This window comes from Ziziphus jujuba, chromosome 9 (assembly GCF_031755915.1).
Source record: "Ziziphus jujuba cultivar Dongzao chromosome 9, ASM3175591v1".
NCBI lineage: Eukaryota > Viridiplantae > Streptophyta > Magnoliopsida > Rosales > Rhamnaceae > Ziziphus > Ziziphus jujuba.
This window is the reverse complement of record NC_083387.1, coordinates 13,240,128-13,257,083: the sequence shown is the minus strand read 5'-3', so window position 1 is coordinate 13,257,083 and position 16,956 is coordinate 13,240,128. Positions and strand designations below refer to the sequence as shown.

Genomic DNA, 16,956 nt, shown 5'->3' with positions numbered 1-16,956 from the left:
TTGGCTGGCTCTGTCTATGTGTGAATGGAAATAAATCTGAACCGTTATTAATACAAAATTATATTTACAAAGATGACCCACTGTTCAATAACTCAAAAAATAAAATAAAATAAAAAATTCTTTCTTTTGCATTTTGCCCTCAAATTATAAACCTCTCATATTGCTTTCTGAACCATGATTTTACATTTTGCCTTATAAGTACAAAACTCCTCACATTGTCCTCTTAACAATGATTTTTTTTTTTTGTTAGATTAATCCAACATGCTATTTACACTAATAAATTCGGCAAAATTAATCTTGCATACTAGCTATAAATGAAATAAAATAAAGAATAAGATCATTTCTAAACCAGTATATGTTTAATCTCTTTAAGTTCTTTTGCCAAAATGTATTGTTAATTAAGCTTAACTGACAGAAATTTATAATTGTATTATTAATTGGACTTAAGTTATGGGAATTTAGTACGATTTTGTGTTTTGTGGTATGTAAGACAATGCAAAAATTAACATAATTGAGGAGTAAAATGTAGTTGTACCTTTTTTTTTTTAATAATTAAATTCATTATAATTCTTTAGAGATAATACAATAGTAAACCTTCAATTTTCCAATAATGGTTCAAATTTAAATCTCTAGATTTATATAAAATTAAAAAAGAGTAAGAAAAAAAGAAGATACTTATGATTCTTCATCAACAACTTGGAGGCCTATGATTTTCTCCAAAAAACAATTTAGCAAAATGCCATTTCTAGTTCAAACCCATACAGGTTGCAAAACATTTTCGTCAAGATTCTACTTCTTAATTATAATGACAGGTCGAGTTAACGTGGTTGGCTTCCTAAACAGTTGGCTAATGATGATTCAATTATGAACTTTGCCTAACATATGGTCCCTCTTTCTCTATTCCAACTTCGAAGCTTGACCTAAGATGAACTTGGATTTCAAAATCATTCTTAAAAGCTAGCCAAACCTATGGAAATTAAACTAGAGTTTATTTTTAGTTATAATATATAATATATCTTTGAAAAAACAAAACAAAATTATTCTTTGAGAAGTGTAATATTTTGCATTAAGTACATATGATCATTCCTTGCTTTCAAATTGGACTTCCCGGTGGACTTCCCAACTCATTCAATACAATATATAGTGTGAATGGTTTAAAACAAATTGGGATTTTTTTTTTTTTTTAACATTTTTAAGTCAATTTTTTTAAGTACAATTAAAAATTCTCGCCCCAAGAAAGGACAAGGAAGGTAAGCTCTTATTTAAAAAGACATAAATAAAATTTGATAGATTCCATTCCCCATAAACAAACTTGGAGGTATACATTAAATCATAAAGAATACAATTGTATAATCCTTAAATTTCACCAAACCCTAAATTACCCTACTTCCCAGACAGCTTACACCAAATTTTAAGCTTACATGTTTTGACTTTTAACTCCTGGATCTTCTTCCTACTTGTGAATGAAATTCATACCAAGATATGACTCAAACCTAACTTTAAAGGTTTTAAAAACCAAACCGACACTAGATCAAAAGCTCTATAACTCATATGATTCTAACATCTAACCCATAAAACAAGTTAAATAAATAATTAGAATTCCTAGAATAGAGAATTCAAATTCAAATTTTTTTTTACTTGAACAATAATAAATTTTGTTATTGAACCATCTCGAGTAAACAATTTTAGATATTACTTTTATATATTAAATTAAAATTTTAGTTAATAAAGAATTTTGATAATTAGTTAATAAATTGATTTTGCATGAACAAAAGCTCATAAGTTTCACAAAATTGAATGGTTTAAATTGAGTTTTCATAACCATAGGCCAACAACCATAATTTTTCCGACTGTTTAATATATTTTAAGATCCTCATGGTAATGATGAAGGTAACAACCTGCCTTAGATGGTCCACATTATTTAGTTTAACTAAGCGCCACATCCTAACTTAGACTCATAATTGAGCAAGAATTAATTTTAATTTGCCGTTTATGGAGACACTTGAACGATGGCTTAGTGTTTGGTGGTATTATTGCATCTTCGACCTTGTTAATGTGTTATGATTCTAGTTCTAGGGTTCATCTTCTTCTTTTTTTTTTTTTTTTTTTTCCCTCCTGGCCATAAACTCAAAGTGGGGCTCTCTACCAAATGATAGTATGAGAAAGAAATCAAATTCAACCGTTTGCTTTTTTTTTTTTTTAATTATTATTATAATTATTTTTGTTATCGGGGATAACGAGGATTTGTACATAAAATTATTGCACGAAAAAACTAACGTTGGAACTCAACGCTATGCTTAAAATGTTTAAACTAGTATTGTTTTTAAATTCTACCCACATTTGCATATTAGCCCAAGCGATAAATGCTAAAAAGTAAAAACAAACTGCTAAAAAAAGGAGTCTGAAAGGGAAGGATCCAGTGCGTTTTTTGTCTCATAGGTTGGTTTATTCATTTACTCAATAGTGTCATTTAATTGGGAGTCTTCATGTCACATCTACCATTAAAAATCAAATAAGTTTTTGCCCACCAAGAAAGCCTTCATGTTAACAATTTTTGCATTCTTTCAAATAATAAATATTGGTACGTTTATGTAGGGACTGGTAAAGAAAGTCTTTCCTAAATTCAAATCCACCAAAAAAAAAAAAAAATGAAATAAATATAAGCCTCATCGATTGGGACTTTGACCACTCAGTAGTGAAGAAGAAAGCAACTATGAAAAGAAGTGGGCTTTTTTATCACATGGGGTAGTGAGAGGACTTTTATCTCGTGGCCTTGCTGTAATCATATTCCCTACATATATACACACAGACCATCTTGTCCTCAAAAACGATGAAAAAATAAAAAATAAAAATAAAAACCCTAACCCGACTTTCCCAAAACCTAACCCCACCATTTATTTAATCTTTTTGCTTCCTTGCTGGGTTTGATCCCAAGCGGTCAAACAAGGGCTTCAACATCCTGTACAGATAAAGTTATAAGACCCCACTAAAAAACCCTCCTGGGGACAGACTCAGAGAATATATTTAAAAAAGAAAAAAAAATTCAAAAAAAAAAAAAAGGGTTTCAAAAGTCACCCACTGGCCATTGTCACTCAACTTTCAAAACATCAACCCTAGATGCTGTAAAGCACCCAATGAAAGATAAAGCAAAGCATGCATAGTTGAGAAGATTTTATGACTGAAGAGGCGTAATAAGTTTAAGAACAAGCACAGACTCTGGCAATCATTCATGAAGCTTGAATATGCACGGTGAATAGAGACTCTCAAGCCAGATAAGGGAAAGTTGTTGTTTCAAGACTATATTCATGAGAGCATTTAATATCTGATGGAAATAATAATTTTGTTTTTTGTTTACATTTTTTTTATCAGAAGCATTGACAAAAGACCAACAACAATACAACCAATCAACCCAGAGAGACCCATATCCAAAATATGTTGCTTACAAGAAAAAAGAAAAGGAGAGTTTTTCATTCTTTTTTACACTGCCCTGTTTCTATAGATCCAGAAAACATCGTTTCCTTCCCAGATTCAGAAACAACTTTTACATCAATAGAACAAAAGCACAGCAAATATTAGCACACCCGAAAACAGTAAAATTAAGCAAAAAACAAAACATTAGCATCAAGCTTATGTTGGGCCAGTAGCAGTTTTTCCTTAATACTGCTACTTTGGAAATTCAGTAAAGTGAATTAGTGGAAACTATTTGAAGGTTAGAGGTTCTGCTATACCAGAAGCTTCACCACCTTCCCCTCTTTGAATGGAAGGTAAACTAAAAAATTAACCTCCATTTGCTCTATCCCTAATTGGAAAATCGAGCTCCAACTCCTTGTTGGATTCTGCATTGAGTATAAAGATTCATCAAGGTTTTGGGTGAAACCTGTGAATAATTACGCTCTATTTACAGATTAATAGAGGCATAACCAACTTTCCAAAATCTGATTGAAACGCCTGCTTTGTAACTTCTAAACTGTTAGTTGATTAAAACTTGCTACCAGTATAAACAATTGCTCTACTCTGGATCTCCTACCAAATGTTAAACTTCCATCTTCCGTACGATATTATCAACACCACCTTAATGGGTTTTCTCCAATGCTGCAACTTTGGCCCGATGTGCTGAAAGAACAATAGCACCCTTTCCCCTTTCATCCTGAGGGAGCTCACATGTTTCACAGATTGTCCCCGATCTCAAGTCTGCTGGGGGAATGAAGCAGTCAACGGACAAGCCAGGAACATTAAATGCAACCTCTTCAATAGTCCAAGCTTCTTCCATCTTTGTTTTGGTATGGCTCATTGCCATCTCGCCGAATCTAAAGAGGTTCACCACAGAACGCCCAGAGTGAGCTATCATGATCCCTTCAACAGGTCTATAATCATCAAGGAACGAATTGATTGTAGTTTCCCAGTAAACTGCATCACCGCCATTGGATTGGATCCGGGTCAAATGTGAATCCTCCATATGAACAAGCAGTCCTGTCTTCTGGCTGAAATAGCCAAATAAGACATGCCTTATGATCTCTGCAGGGCCTTCACTCCTAGCCTTCAGAGTCTGAGGATCAGCACAAAGCTTAAGGATGAAGCAATCTTCACCATTGATCTTCTTCTCCCCTATGCATCTTGCATCAGCAAACATACTAGCAGTTGTTCTTGGATCAAGACCCTGATAAAGACAAAAGCCAAACCAAAAATGAACAAGCCAGACGACTAATTGTAAAGCCAAAACATAGAAGTATGAATCTGCATAACAAAGTTCACCTGGAGTGCACGACGCAATGGTCTTACAGGCCCTTTGGCAGTATGGGCACCGAGCCATGGTGTATGCCTCCAAACGAGCTTGCCATTGCAACCAGCATGAACTTTACTGCCTCCAACAGCCAGTTCAACATACCACATGTCTGGATTCATCTGCCAAAGCACAAACCCACCTGACTCTGAACATCTAGAGGCATTCCTGTTCTTCATCACCTTCGTGGCAGTTTCAAACTCAGAAGCTACCATCCTGACCTTTCCCATGGCATATGCATTTCGAATTGAGTTTTGCAGCTTCTGCCCACCAGAAGCTGCCGTATATTGCTGCAATATGTACTGAGCAGATGAAGTTTCCTGCAAAGTTACCCATCACAGTTATTTCACTACTTAAATGAGAAAAGCCCAAAAAGCAATCCAGCTGATATTAATTTCCAACATGTGATGCATACAAGAACTTTTTTCTTCCTTGTATATCACTAATCCTCAAGATCTGTTTGTTTGCATAAAAAATGCCAGAAAAAAGAAAAATAAGAGAGAGAAATTTACTACCAAAACTTTTTATCATAGCTAAAAACTCCGGAAATTAAATTAATAAACCAAAGAAGTTAAGGTCTGCCTGAGTAAAAATTCAAAATCATGTATTTCCCAATTAAAAATTCTTTACTTATTGGCCATCATCAACAAGACCAAAAGAAGTTTTGGGGAGCAATCCAAAATTGAATAATCCACATAAATTGATTTTTCTCCATATTTTTACAAAACATAGGAAATTAACAAATAGTGCATATCCAAACTACACTACCTTGCAACAATAGTATATAAGATACCCTTCTTTCATGTTTTTTTTTTTTTTTTTTTTTTTGGGGGGAAAAATAAAGCACAATTATTTTTGTGAAGACAGACCAAACAAATAATTTTATTTTACTTTCTAGAGTCGATAATACCATCACCATCACATAGAAATATTTTTCAAAAGCTCAAAAAAAAAAAAAACTATAAAATAATTTGCATGAAAGAATTCTGACTCCAAACTAAAAACCAGTCCACAGTTTCAGTCCAAAACCCATTACTCTTTTCGATTCAGAACCCACATACTGCCGCAGAAAAGGCCAAAAATTTTCAAATGGGTTTACCGCACAGAGAGAGAGAGAGGAAAGAAAGAAAGAAGAAGAAGATGAAGCTCACAATGGGAGTGTCTTTGATACTAAGGTGAGGCAAAGGGTCATTGGAGCTCACGTGTACGGGAGCAAGAGGAGCCCCCATAACCCCCAACAACAGCCTCAGATCAGACCTCTTGTATGACATTGAAGTAACCGAAGGTGCCCGAGAAAGCTGCCCCCTCATCCACTGCCCCAGACCCGACCCGACCCTCTTCGAATCCCCAATTTCTCCTCCGTCCGGATCCGGTCCCTCCATCAACGGCGTTAACGTCTCGCCCAACGGCCTCATACTCCCGGATCTCGCGATCAAAGCATCCGGATGCGCCACGTGGTTGTGGTGCTTCTTCCTCCTCAGCAGAGCCGCCATAGGCGAACCAGACCTCGCCGGACTGCTCGAACGGGAACGTGACGGCGAAAGGCCACGAACCACCTCCTCCTTTAGAGCGGAGAAGAACCCCTGTTTCTTCTCCATTAATAGAAAACGAAACTCAAAAAACAAAAACAAAATAAAAAACAAAACGACTCTGCAACTTCTTTTACTAACGCCGACCCAGTTCACGAAACGGGTAACAATGAAGGAAAGATCGATGATTTGGTGTAGAGGCTAGAGATTTTCGTGGGTTGGAGGGCGCGAAGAGTGTGAGCAGTGAGAGTTCCTCATAGAGTTTAGAGAGAGAGCTAGAATAGTGGGAAAATGGTTTTTTTCGGAAGCAGAAACGTTTTGGAGAGTGTGAGTTTGTTTTTGGAGAAGATGTGCGTGACTTTAGAGGGAATGAGACTCTTTGTGTGGGGGGTGGTTTCTTTAGAGAGAGAGACAGAGAGATGGGATTAAGAACAACATAAATAAATGAATAACAATTATGGTGGTGATAACGGTTTTTCTATACAACAAAAAGGCCAAAATAAAATTATTTTATTTTATTTATTGCAAGAAAAATAAGGTTTTATTTTCTTTTTCTTTTTTGTAAGTTTATTCACATATGGTAATAAAATAATTATGTTTTTTTGTCCATTAATGTCTCAAAACTTTATTAATTCATAAATAAGTTATACTCAAATATTTGATAAAAGTGAGTCAGTATAATCAACACTCCCTAGATTTGTCAAAATTTCATTAAGACCTCTAAACTTTGAAAAATCATCATTTCCCACCCTCAAAATTGTGTTTTTATTTTATTTTATTTTTTTACTGAGTTGACTTTTGAAAGTCTTTTTTATGTGTATCTGTCAAAATAAACATTAAATTATTATTTTATTGTTCATTTTATTTAAAAATATATATTGAAAATGTCCAATACTAGGTTTTCTTTATATACCATTATAATTTTTCTAATGTTTATTATTATTATATATATAATAAAATGATAAAATATAATTTGATATTTATTTTGATACACAAGGTTAACATATTAATTTTATAGGTTAATCTTGCTTAAAAAAAAAAAAAAAAAGAAGTTAGTTCTAACTTTGGTTAACTTTTAGGGTGTTAAGTGATGATTTGCCAAACCTCAAGGCCTAACAACACCTTCAATGAAGAGTAAATTGTGATAAACAATATCTTTAGAAAAGTTGTTCACGATAATGTTTATTATAAATATTAAATTTATATGACCTAGATATTGTAAAGGTAAGTGTCTATTTTATAGATTGTTTTACATTCTTTATTTTTCATGAAAGCTTAATTTTCTTTAAAAGGTTATTTAAAAAAAAATACGTTGATAGAATGTGCAATTAATTAATGGTTATTAAAAGCTTTTTCTAAACATCAAAGAATGCTTTTTTATTTGACCATACATTTATATATCCTATATGATAACATTATCAATTTCTCTTACAATCCATATTTACAATTGGAAATATTCTAAGTTATATAATTTTTCAAATCTTTGGAATCTTAATAATTTTTTGTCAAATTTTGATAATGTTGATGATATTATTTTTCCAAAAATATATTACATTAAAAAAATAAACAAGGTTCAAATCATGTTCTTACTATTAAGACCAACATCACAATTTTATTTTTCAATCCTCATATTACATTAAAAATCAAAAATTTAAATTATATTATTAATCATCGAATTTCGATAGGATTTATTTTTTTTAAATAGAATTTTAATATATCAATAAATTTATATTTTATCATTTTTAAATTTTAAATCCTAACTCAAACATAGTATTAAAACTATCAAATCATTCTAATTTGAACCCGATTCCCAAAAAAATATAGTTAATAGTGTTTAAACAACTTCCTACCTACCTTATCATATGGTGTCAAATTTGAATAATTGACTAATTTTCAAATTGCTTAAAAAAAAATTTATATAGCTAAATTATAACCTTTTTTAAAACCATAGTTATTGAAAAATTAAAAGGGAGTCAATGTATTGACTACTCTCTATATTTTTGAAGTGTAAGCAAATATAACACATTATTTCTGAAATTCTACTTGAAACCGACTCGAATAAATTTTTAATTTGTTTTATTGGTTTTTAAATCACAATTTACAAAACTGACCACTAACCGGGTGTCTTTATCGCCTTATTTATTATTAATTTTGGTTGAATTATCGCCTCATATTATGTATGGCCATCTTTTTCATGCAAATAGTGAACATATCAATTCAGTTTTAGTTATTCTTAAAATAATAATAATAATAATAATAATAATTTAGTTTTAGTTAGCATATGATATAATGTTGATGTCAATATCAAGCAAAGATGATAGATTCGGATCGAGTCGTTAACTAAACATACCAGCCAATGATCATATAAATGTATACTCACCAAATATATATATATATATATATAATAAATGTCGTCCAGAGAAAAAAAAATCATTATATATAAATATATAATTACATAAATTATGCAAAATTTTATTCTATTTCAAAAATAGGTTTGCTACCAAATGAGTAATCTACCGATTCCACCCACCATTTCAACAATTATAGGTAAACAAAATGATTAACTAAATATATCACCCAATGATTATATAAATATAAACTCACCAAAAATATACATAATATAAATAAATATAAAAAAAATGAATAAATACATAATTAGATAAATTATGTCAAAATTTTATTCTTTTTTCAAAAATAGGTTTGCTACTAAATGAGTAGTCTATTCATTCCATCCACCATTTCAAAAATTACAGGAAAAGAAAATTATTGTTGTTTGCTTTTTCCAATATACATATGTGTTATTATTGTGGAATTAATGAAAAATAATAAATTTGGATTTGATTTTATAATTTTGATAGGAAGGAAATGTAAATGATGATGAAAATAGACATTTAGTTAAACGAGCTAAATCTAAATTGCTCAGTATACATAGTTTTGGTTAGTAGAGTGGATAACTATCATTTTTATAATCATTTATTATTAATTTAAAAAAGATAGCTAAACTTTTATTCTAGGTCCCATTTTTAGTCCGTAATAAAGTTTTTAGATACAATACTGTTCATTTTGAATTAGTTTTCAAATAATCAATTTAAATATTTAGGTTATGTTTGATTTTATAGAATAGATATAAAAATAAAATATCAAACGTAAATGTAAATGACATATTAACAAAGCTAATTTTCATTTGATAATTAAAAAAATATTTTATGAAAATTAGTTTTCAAAGAATCATGTTAATATTTGGTTCATTTAAAAATAATTAAATACGTATAATTAATCATAAATATAAGAAATAAGAAAGGAATATATTTTGAATTAATCACCTTCTCCTACCTTTCCATATTTTTTTTTAAGTCTTAATGATAGACCTCAAAAAAAAAAAAAAAAAAAAACAAAGTCTTAATGGTAATTTCGTAATGCTTGTTAATCAAATGCTATGTCTTCTTCTTCCATTTTACAACAATAATAATAATAATAATAAAATTTAAATCAGATTGATTGTAATTTTTCAAGAAATCCATTGGTAGGTGGTGAAGGTTTGAAACACACATTAAAATCTTCATAATAAACATCAAATAGCGAATAAATTAAAATTGTACCAATTTTAAACCCTAAAATTTCAAAGGCCTATAAATTAAACAAAACCCATAATTTTTCTGTCGCCATTTTTTTATAGCTTCCTAGTAATGTTCAAAGGAAATAAGAGATTTATACCTATAAATTGAAAAGAAAAAAGTTATGAAGAGAATAATAGAATTTCTATTGGAAGCTTAATCAAAAATTTTGGGACAAACAGTTGTATCCTCAGTTCCAAACTACCCAATTGGACTTGTTTTGACCATTTGACGAGCCTTTCTTCCCAGTGAGTTATGACAGTTCATACTGACCCACTTCCTATTTGGATTTTCTTCCTAGCCTTGCACGTGCGGCCCGATGGGGGCCCACTGAATAAATTCTTTTATATTCATTTATATATATATATATTAAAATTAACAGAAAAAAACACTGTAGGGAAAAAAAAAACTCTAAGAAAAAGTAAAAAAAAGTTTTCAAAGGGAAAATAAAAATTAAAAAGAAAAGAGAGAGAGAAACAAACCGATTTGGCAGCTGGCACCCAATGGATGCTACATTGGGCAATATTGAATCATTATATTATATGTAGCAATTTTTTTGTTTCTTTCTTCATTTCTTATGATTTTTTTTTTCTTTTTACATTTTTTTATCATTAATTATGCAACAATTTAGGCCCGTTCCATAACGTTCACGAAAACAATTTTTATAAATTAATTTTGTAAAATAAAAAATAATAAATTAAGAATTTCATATTTTTTGAAGTTTAATAACATATATGGTAATATATATTAAAAATATTTTATAATAATGAAAAAATAAATTTATTATTGGAAATGATAAACATTATCCATCTTGGTGTCTGATATATAAATATTGTATAATCTATATAAATTTGATTTAAAATGATAAATTTTACTCCATAGAAACGATACCAAATTCTCTAAAGATTTGGAACTACTACTATTTACTTTATAAATCTGTTTTTAATTTCAAATCATTTCACTTTGCTTGCACTTCCTTTTTACCTTTTCCAACTCAAACCAGCTTTGAAAATAATATCCTTGATTTTTTTTATCATTTACATTGTATCTTATGCTGTTGTCTCGAATTCATTAAATTTTATAATGTAAATTGTATCTTACGCTATTGTTTCGAATTCATACAACTTTCTAATGTAAATATAAGTGACTAGTTAATTAAGTTCACTTCATTTGACATGAAAATATTTAATTAAAATTAATGGATCATAATGCCGTTATAAATCTATGTATCTTATTTTTGAGTACTGTTAGGGTCATCAAATCTTTTATTACCAAATGATGTTCTATAAGATTAGTATTTGACAAAAATACATATCCAAAATTTATGAAAATGAATTCATTAAGATAGCGTAACACCATTTTGTATCTAAAATTTGGTTACTTTATTGTATTGCTCATTTTTTCAGCTTGTTGAGTTGAAAAAATTGACAATCTAACACTTAGATCGATAAATATATTAAAAAAACTAAAATGATAAATTACAAATATTTTGATTATAATTTCTTACGAATAAAGTTGGGAAAAAAAATCAACCAATTTATTCTCTTATTTTTCTTTTATCATATTTGTTCTTAAAGATATAGCTTTAAACATATATGGTTTGTATATTCTATTTGTTCCTAAGTTAGATGTTAATTTCATCAAGTATTTTAATAAAATGCATTACGAAATCACCAATTTGATATTATATCATAAGGTGATATTACTTTTAAAAAAAATTAACAAATAATTAAACATGGGTGCAAAATATGCATTCTTTGTAATTATGGCCAATAATTTTTGGAGGACGTTGAACACAATATATGATATATAGAATTTATAAACTTGATTGATTTTTTTCTTTTTTATTTGGCAATTGACATGGATGATGTGAATTGTTACATAAGATATCTTTACCATGGTGTCTTTACAAAATCTAACCATTTTCAATCAACTTGATAATATTAAACTCAAATCTCTTATCATAGGCCTTTAAAAAAAAAAAATCTTAAAATTTGTTTAATTGGTATAATCCATCTTTAAAAATTATAATTAAAAAGTTAATCTGTTAGGTTATGGTAGAGTTTGACTATATATATATATATATATGTATATAAATGCCCCTGCATTTCACAAATAATAAAACCAATTTACTACAGTCCCATCGACAATTCAAATTCAATATAATTTTGTAAATGCATGGTCAAATAAATATTTATTTAGTTGATTTATATATTAATACTGTTTTATTTTTCTTTAAAAGCAATTTTTTAGCACATAAATTATCATAAAAGGATTTAATTTATTATGTCTGAACACAATTATTATAAAATTATCATAACTGCTTGAGTTTTATCATAACTGCTTGAGTTTTTCTTATGGTAATATAAAGTGACCACTTGAGTTAGTTTGTCCTATGAGGTACAAAACTTCAAATGCTTTGGGGTAAATAATTTTGTTGGTGAATGGGGTAAATATTTTAAGTATATTACGAGCTCAACATTGACATCCATCCTTATGATGGACATGGAATTGGTCACATAAAACACAAATATGAAAACAAAGATGGTTGGAGGATATAGTTTGGACATACATACAAATGAAATAGACTTCCAATATTTGTAAAGTTTGTCAAATGGTTAGGTTAGAAAGAATGATAATGATCCTTTTTTGTGATTTTTCTTTTTCCTCCTTCATATTTCAAATTATCCTAATCGCCAAAAGAAAATTGTACATGATTAGAAATTGAGGTTTGATGTGAATAGAACCGTAGCAGCATTAGGAAAAATAAACGCCTACAAAAGAAAAGGTCTAAGTGGAATACGACAATTTGGCATGTGAAAGTCTTTATAAAGTTGCAAAGTTTCCATAGTTTCTGGGTCCCCAATTAACGCGTTTCTACTTTTTACGATCTGAGATATTTGCTGTAGCGCATACGGCCTATGTAGCTCCCAATGGCCAATGAACTAGTTGCTTCTTTTTGGTTTCTGCTTTTTAACTTGTTTTTTTCTCTCCTAGCTATACTTTTATTTTCCTGGACAAAGTCAGCCCCTTGCCTATTCGTATGCTATTTTTCTACCCACCATTTCTTCCGCAATGAATAATATTTCTCAACAAGGATATTGTTTCAAAAAATTTGTTTTATCACCATTAGATATAATGTAGAAACTAATGCAATGATATAAATATTGTTTTGATGAGATAACCCAACGATGAAACCATATATTTTCAGAGGATAATGTTAAATTTAAAGATCTCACTCTCAAATTAATTAAAAAAATAAAAAGATAGTTTCATGGTTATAGAGCTTTTTTTTTTTTTTTTTTATCAATATAGGTTTTGATTTAAAAACGATATGCATATCAATTTTGAAAATGGAAGATTCAAATTTGGAATCATTGTTTGATAAAAAGTAGAATAAATTTTTTTTTAACCGAATAGGCACCAGTAAAGCATTTCTTATGGCTGTATGGAATGCTAAGTTTTTTTTTTTTTTTTGTCACAAATAAACATTCATTTTAAAAAAATCTATCATGACTTTGTCTACAATCTATCAAGTTTGATGTGGCAAAAAAATAATAATAATAAAAATAAACACTATCAAGAGGAGATATATCATTGTCAATTGTTATTATTTTTTAAAATTCAAAAATAAACATACACATCATTAAATTTATAATTTCATAAATAAGAAATAAATACCTTTTATAAACAATTATTTAAAATAATAATAATAATAAAGGCACTTAAAAAAAAAAGAGAAAAGGGTGGCATCAGGGTAATTTTGAAAAATGAAATGATTTATTAAAAAAGAAATAATTGAGGGGGCAAGCGGATCTAAGGTAGGTCCGCCTATGAAAACAATATATTAATTACTGGACTGTTTGAAGGGGACACACATGAACAGTCACCTAAGCAACATTGTTAAGCAATAAGCCTACATTGATTAACGATAATGAGATACCATAATTTTAATCTTCCCCTATATAATCTTTGTCACAATCATATGAAGTAGCAGACTTATATAGAATATAGGTTAGGGAGATTTGTGGAAAAAGGCCAGTTTCAGTGTCCTAAAGGAAATGGGATTTTTGCATTTGTAAGTATGTGTATGCTATTTTTTTTTTTGGGGTAATTGTAAGTATATGTATGCTGGGTTGGTAGAGAAATGGTGATTAAAATGGAAAGCAAAAGAACAATGGGGTGTGTATGTGTTGTAGGATGGTCAATTTTGGCTAGACAATATACACAGCTGCTAACTGACACACTACAATTTCCATTCCACTACCTTTGGTTCTTTTGTTATTTACTCATTTTTGGCTTCTTATGTATGATTTCCTTACTCTTTTTCAATAAAATTTCAAATTGTTTTCTTTTACTTATTTTAAAAATAAATTTGTACATGGCAAGATGACAAAATTTTTCAATACACATTTTTCATGTAATATACTTGATGATCACCGCTCAATCCGTATTGAGAAATGCATACGAGATTTGGAGCATGTCAATGCTTTTTTGTTTTTTAGGCATTATATGATGGAACTTAGAACTTATACTGTAAAATTAATGATTTTATAGTCATGCTATTTATAGGACAACAAAAGTACTTCTACATTTTTCTTCAAAAAAAAAAAATAATAATAAATTGTACTTCTTCGTTTATTAAAAAAAGAAAAAGAAAAAAAAAGCTATGTAATAATATTGATATGGAAAACAAGATTAATGGTCCTTTTGATATTGATTTTGGAACTCCAAAAGTGATTATCAAAGAATTTAAAGCTACTTTTAAATGTTGATAAAATTTAAAAATTTTGATTTTATAAGAATATATATTTTTTTACAACTGTTTTTATAAGTAGTAAAAGATTAGCATTTGAGATTTTAAATTTAGTTTCTTTATTTATCTATAATTAAAATACTAATATATACTCTTATTAAAAAGTTAATATCTGAACAACCTTATGACCAATATTTTTTATTCTTTATCTTTTTTTCATTTACTATATATATATATATATATATATTTGGATCAACATTTACCATATTGTGATATAAAAGAAATTGTGTTAAATATTTAATAATATATGTTATTGTAATAAAAATATAATATTACAATTAAAGAGATGATAATAAATAATATACTTAATATACTTTTTAGTCATATATATCACAACAATAGTTAAACATTATTATTTACTAAACATTCAAATATTAATTTTGAATCATACAACAACTATGAAATAGTAATTTACTAAATACTTAAAACGATTATTTTTGCCATACAACTAAAGTTGATTTTTTTATAAGCTAAGCTACACCAATACTAAACTAAACTTTAAAAAAAATATAAAAAAAAAACAGCATTTTCTGTTGGCGAATAATGATTAAAAAAAAAAAAAAGAGTAGCCTTCTAAACAATTCCTTTTTTTTTTTTTTTTTGGGTAAATCCTTCTAAAAAAATTCTTATTGATTTTATAACTATGCTATTTTTATAGTGCAACAAAAGTACTTCAACAAGCTATGTAACAAATATTGAGGAAATTAAAAAAAAAAAAATGCAGCCTTCTAAAAAATTCTTATTTACCTCCGATATATAGGCATAACATTATTATTAGTTTATGCATTTGCTAATTAATTTATAATGATCAAATTTTGAAGTTAATTCACGTATCTATAAGTTGCTTAGGTCAATACTTTTATTATTAATATTCATTAAAATTTGTGGGTTCTATAAATAATTATATAATTAAATTAATTATAAAATTTGTTTCCACTAGAACAGTCAAATAACATAGCCATTCAGAGTTTGAAACCACTTTCAGCATAATATCTATTATATATATGTATATAAAGTTTGGCTTATATTATAATGATTTAATTATTTTGACATTAGTTTTTTTTTCTCTAGCCTTTTGATTATATTAAGGATAAGGATTTAAAATTCAAAATATGGTTAAATATTTAATTTGAGTTTGATTATATATATTTATATATAATTTTGCTACAGGATGTTGACCACTTTGTTAGAGTGGATGACTATTTGATCGCATGTGATTATAATGATCAAATGGTTTTCACTTGCTACATTAGACTTACATTAGATTGATTTGATGGTTTATTATCATGATTTTTTTTTTTCAGTTTTCGAATTACTTCAAAAATTGAAATTTAAAACTATGGTGTAATATGGATTTTAATAAAATGTTAAAAAAACTCTATTATGCAAAGCAAAACATATAAGGATGGATCCAATAATTAATGCATTTTTAGATTTTGATAATAAATAAAAAGGTTAATCACACTTTGATATCATTAACTTGTAGACTTTTGCAATTTAGACCTTTTCACTTAAATGTAACAACTTAAATTTTCAATTTTTAAATTTGTTGCAAATTGGTTTAATCCCTAACTTTGACTAAAAAAATTGATAGCAGTTGTGTCCTGAAATTTACAAAAGTTTGTACGAAAAGAGATTAGAGTATTAATCAACGAAAAAAAAAATCATAACTATTACCAATTTGTTTGATCAAAATTTTAGATTATATCAATCAGTAACAAATGTAAACTTAAAGGTCCGCATTGCTAAATTTGAAATTCGGAGGATCTAAATCATAAAAATTTACAAGAGTTTGTAAAAGTAAATAAATAAATAAAATACTGTTGATCAATAAAAAAAAAAGAGAAAATAAGAATATCATCAATTTGTATGAATAAAATTTGGTATTAGAACAGTCTGTAATAAATTTAGAATCAAAGATATGCATTGTTAAGTTTGAAAATTGGGCATTTAAATTGTAAAATCATACAAATTAAATAATACCAAATCACAATTAACCTTAAATAAAACCTTACCATCGTTAAAATTAATATGAAAACATTGCCTGTATGGTACGGAAGGCAAATATAGTATTCTACTAAAAGAATAATAAAAAAAAGGCAAATATAATTGGGCAAATCCTTTTTCTTTCCCTCCCCGATCCCCATGGATTTGTGCCTCTCGTAAGATTTGATATCTGAAAGGGAGCAATCTGAGTCTTGAAAAGTCCAAAGGATA

The 16,956-nt window shown here is 28.5% G+C and overlaps 1 protein-coding gene across 1 annotated transcript; it reads right to left on the bottom strand.

Moving 5' to 3' along the window:
• Nucleotides 1-3,439: 3,439 nt before the first annotated feature.
• Nucleotides 3,440-6,743, bottom strand: LOC107415759 (uncharacterized). The gene is made up of 3 exons (XM_048481552.2): nt 5,932-6,743; nt 4,753-5,100; nt 3,440-4,657 (listed from the first exon to the last, which is right to left on the bottom strand). The coding sequence occupies exons 1-3, from the start codon at nt 6,376-6,378 to the stop codon at nt 4,073-4,075; spliced, it is 1,380 nt and encodes a 459-aa protein (XP_048337509.1). The 5' UTR covers nt 6,379-6,743; the 3' UTR covers nt 3,440-4,072.
• Between the last annotated feature and the right edge of the window lie 10,213 nt (nt 6,744-16,956).